Genomic DNA, 4,769 nt, shown 5'->3' with positions numbered 1-4,769 from the left:
AACTTCAAAAAATTATTTTTCTTAATTTTCACTCCAAATTACTCATAAAAATTTAAAAAAATAACTCCTAATTGTATGCATATCCAAACACTGACTTCAATTTTCAAATATCATTTTCAACTTGAATTTTTTTTTAATTATTCCCACATTTCACAGTTCTTATACCCAAACGCCCACTTGGATCCTTTCAAATTATTCACCGAAAAAATCCAATATATCTGTCACATCTTCAGTCCAACTTGTCGAAGCTCCATACATAAAAGCTTCACAATACTCTAAAGGAGCTTTTCATCTCTTCACTAAATTTACTTCTTTCTTCTCCAAAAAAAAAAAAAACAATGATTACTCAACCTTTACTTCTCAAAATCACAACCCTAATCTACTTTTCAATCCTTTTCCAATCAACCCCAATCTTTGCAAATTGTACATGTGAACCCCAAGACAAAGATCATCAAAAAACCAAACATGAAGCCTTAGCCTACAAACTAGTAGCCATAGCTTCAATACTTTGTGCAAGTGCACTTGGTATTGTCATCCCAATTCTCTTGAACAACTTCAAATCATTGCAAAATGATTATTCATCTCTTAATTTCTTGATCAAAGCTTTCGCGGCGGGGGTAATTCTTGCCACTGGATTCATTCACATTTTACCTGATGCATTTCAGAGCTTGACAAACCCTTGCCTTAATAGTGAAATATTTGGGAGTTTTCCATTTGCTGGTTTTGTTTCAATGATGTTTGCTATTTTTACTTTGATGATGGAGTCATTTGCAACTGGATATCATAGAAGAGCTGAGCTTAGAAAAGCTCAGCCAGTGAATATTGGAGATGGTGAAGAAAATGATGGTATCCATACACATGGATATGGACAAGGACATGAGCATATTTCTCATGGTCCTCATATTTTGTTAGAAAGAACCAATTCTTCTAGTCTTATACGGCACAGGTTAATATCACAGGTAATATTTGCAGATAATGGTAGTACTCATTATCCTTGTTTTTTTTTTCCTTTGTGTGTGACATCAGGGGCGGAGCTAGAGAGGAGTTACGGGTTCGACCGACCCCAGTAATTAAACCTGGTATTTGTTTGATAAAATTTATTAAACATATATAAATTATTAATTTAGAACCCAGTAACTTAAAACTGATTAGAATCCCGAACTCATAAGCTTCACTGGTTTACACACTATTTTCCGCAACTAATCTTTCAAGATGCAAGGAAATTGAGGGAATAAAAGAGGAAATTAAACGTTTTTCTTTAATTGTTTTGTTTTGTCCTTTCCATTTTCCCTTCTAATAATTTTCTATAGCTTTCATGTGGAAAAGTATATACTTCATTTTACTAAAAGTATTGCATATAGAAGAAGGAAAAGAAATGAAAAAAAAGAAGAGGAAAAGCTTTCCTTAATTCTTATTATTAGATTTATTTTTCCTTAATTTTTCTTTATCATAGTATTTCTTTTTGGGTTTGGGGAGGGGGGGGGGGGATTCTTCTTAAAAGAGAAAATAGTTTGACAGATTCCTAAAGGACAAATACCACAGAATTAAGTCGCATATATTCATTCTTGTGTCGGTATTTTTGTCTTTTTATATTATGCGTAATACTTTTGTGTTGTCAATTATTCTCGAACATTTGGCATGGATCTGTGAATATCATAAACTTAGCTTCATTTGTTCCAATTCAAAAGGTTCAGATTAATCACGTAAACATCCTTACAAATTTACTCTTATCGCTTGTATTTACTTTTGCAATTTGTTCATATTGAAACCCCAATTTAAATAGATTTCCATCATAACTAGTTTTATGTTGATTGTTGTGAAACCTTTCGTTGCAATTCGAAGAGAATTGTTACGAAAATTCATTTGAAATAGTGTCTGTATAAAGGATTATAATTGGAAAAACTACCTAGTATAGTTGCTTTTAAAAATAATAAACGAAAAAATATATATTTGTTGTATAGTAAGAAGAGAAGGTGGTGTTTTTAAGTGAATGAAAACTATGTCAACTTATTGGGTTTAGTGAATTTAATTGGTCATTTTCTTTGTTGATTCAAGTGATCCAAATGCTTATTTTAATTTGCTTTTTCCATTAATCTTTGCATTGACATACAAATATTCTAAAAGAAATCTGAAAACTTTGCAGATTTTGGAGCTGGGAATTTTGGTTCATTCTGTGATTATTGGTATTTCGCTTGGAACTACAGAAAATCCCAAAACAATCAAACCTCTAATAATAGCTTTGAGTTTTCATCAATTTTTTGAAGGCATGGGACTTGGTGGGTGCATTTCCCAGGTAAAATAAACCTTCTCGCTCTTTCTTCATTTCTCACCATAAGTAGTAAATTATTTCTCTGATTTTAGAAAACAAATCTTGTTATATTAATCTTTACTTTAAAGTTTCACTAATTGCCTGCTGAAGAATATGTTTTATATTTTATCTGTGGTATATAAAATAGAAAATTACATTGTCCTATTCTCCAAATCATCGTAATCTATGTTGAATTAATGAATCAATGAGATACATGATAGATTTTATACTTTTTTTAGCATATGAAGTGACAAATAGGCAGACGGAAGCAAAGTTTATGTAGTAAATGGATGATACTCATTTGACACTTCCTTTCAGTTTGAGCTATATATTGATCCGCAACCCAACCGTTTAAAGTTTAAACTAAAAATAATCAGCAGATGTATAATGTATAATGTAATATAATATAATTCATGTATAATATGTGAATAACCATGTATAATTTGCACATAATCTATGTATATCAGTTTAAAAAGTGAACAGTGAATTCGGCCGGTTATTTTTGTGTAAAGATTCCATATTGATAAGCGAATAATTTTGAAACATATATTTTGATATTAAGGTAACGTACGTGAAATGAAGAAATAAATACAGTAGTGGATATGCAGGGATACTCTACACCCATTGATTTAATATTCTGAATTCGTCTCTAAAAATGCTAGCAGTCTATTGATTATCAATTTTGTGATCGTCCGACATTATATAATTATTAAAAGAAACATAATGCAAGTTGTGATACAGGATATATATGGGGGAGCTCGGGGGCGGTAGAGAAACCCTCTTCCCTAAAAAAATATGTTGTGTACATAAGGTCCATCATTGTTTTTACGTATATATATTAAATGTAGAATCTTCTTAGCTTCTTCACGTATCTACTTTTAAAAAAATTTAAATTCCCTTGGTAAAAATCCTTATGCATGTGCAGGCGAAGTACAGGGCAAGAACAATAGCAATAATGGTATTGTTCTTCACTCTTACAACTCCAAGTGGAATAGCTATTGGAATGATGATATCAAAAGGTTACAATGAGCAAAGCTGGGCAGCATTGATTGTGCAAGGGGTTCTTAATTCAGCATCAGCTGGTATTCTAATTTACATGGCGCTTGTGGATCTTCTTGCAAAAGATTTCATGGACCCTAATTTACACAGTAGTTTCAAGCTCCAAATTCTTGCCAATGTATCACTTGTTTTGGGAGCTTCTTGTATGTCACTATTGGCAAAATGGGGTGGGACATAATGTCATTGTATGCATATAATTAATTATTCCTAGCTAAATTATGTATAGTTTTTTGTTTCACAAGAAATTGATCTTTTGATTATTTTATTATAGGCAAAATAGCCTCCTGGTACTTAAACTTGCGCTTGATTGCCAACCCGGTAAAGGAACTTATAACTTTCTCGCTAGAACACCTCAACTCATACATTTGTGAACTAATAAACCTCTCAAATAGAGCGTGTCTAGCAAATGCGCTAACATTATAACACGATATATTTTAGGACTAGTTGTGGCTTGACATGTATAATTTGTGGGTCCCACTTATTTTAACAAATTTATCAAAATTTTAATTTCATGATTTTTCTTTTCTTCTTCATGGTCTTCTACAGATAAGCCAACCCTACTATTTGTTTTTCACCCAAACACACCACATCAACTCGCCACTCACATCTCTACCGCCAGCACCATCACACCACCACAAATAAGTCAAAATCACTAGAATTTATCTGCTCATAGATCAGGAAAAAAGAAAAGAAAAAATAAGCAACAAATTAAGATAATTGATTAGTTGTTCTCTCTCTAAAACCACAAGCTCACCACTCCCTTCCCACCTATGGGCCACCACAAAACTACACCAGAATACTCCCCCACTTTGAAGCCATCGTTGATCTTCTTCTGGAATTCCAAAATTGATTTTTGTTTTGTTTTTGCCTAATTCAAAAATTGGCATACAAGTTTTAGATTCTTAATCTCCCTCTCAACTATAATCTTGACTTTCAGTGGAAGAATAGCTTGGGAGAGAATTGAAGGATGCTTGTGACAGTAAAATTGTTGGGTTTGATTTGGAAGATGAGAAAGAAAATGGAAATATTGGCTGGGGGGGTTGGCGTAAAGTGGTAGAGGAGGAAGGGGGAAAAGGTGTAATGGTAAAGAAAGGGATGGGATGTGGGCTTTTCTTTCTTTCTTTTTCTTTTATTATTATTTTTTGATTTTAAAATTTTTTTAATCCAAAATTATTATACTAGGCGCGCTAGTTATGTAAGTTGCACGCACTTTATCCATGTCACATGTGCTCTTGTCACATAATCATAGTCAATAATCAAAGGTGTTTATTAATTTACATATGTACATAAATCATAATGTCTTTGTATGCGTATAATTAATTACCTAGCTAAATTATGTATAGTTTTTGTTTCACAAGAAATTGACCTTTGATTATTTTATTATAAGAATCAACTTATGTCA

The 4,769-nt window shown here is 32.2% G+C and overlaps 1 protein-coding gene across 1 annotated transcript; it reads left to right on the top strand.

The window, feature by feature from the left end:
* Positions 1–244: 244 nt before the first annotated feature.
* Positions 245–3,659, top strand: LOC107821984 (zinc transporter 3). Its single transcript, XM_016648479.2, has 3 exons — positions 245–959; positions 2,144–2,293; positions 3,234–3,659. The coding sequence occupies exons 1-3, from the start codon at positions 339–341 to the stop codon at positions 3,543–3,545; spliced, it is 1,083 nt and encodes a 360-aa protein (XP_016503965.1). The 5' UTR covers positions 245–338; the 3' UTR covers positions 3,546–3,659.
* The last annotated feature ends 1,110 nt before the right edge of the window (positions 3,660–4,769 follow it).

Source organism: Nicotiana tabacum, chromosome 17 (genome assembly GCF_000715075.1).
Source record: "Nicotiana tabacum cultivar K326 chromosome 17, ASM71507v2, whole genome shotgun sequence".
Classification (NCBI taxonomy): Eukaryota; Viridiplantae; Streptophyta; class Magnoliopsida; order Solanales; family Solanaceae; genus Nicotiana; species Nicotiana tabacum.
The sequence above is the reverse complement of the archived record's forward strand: the minus strand, read 5'-3'. Positions and strand labels throughout refer to the sequence as shown.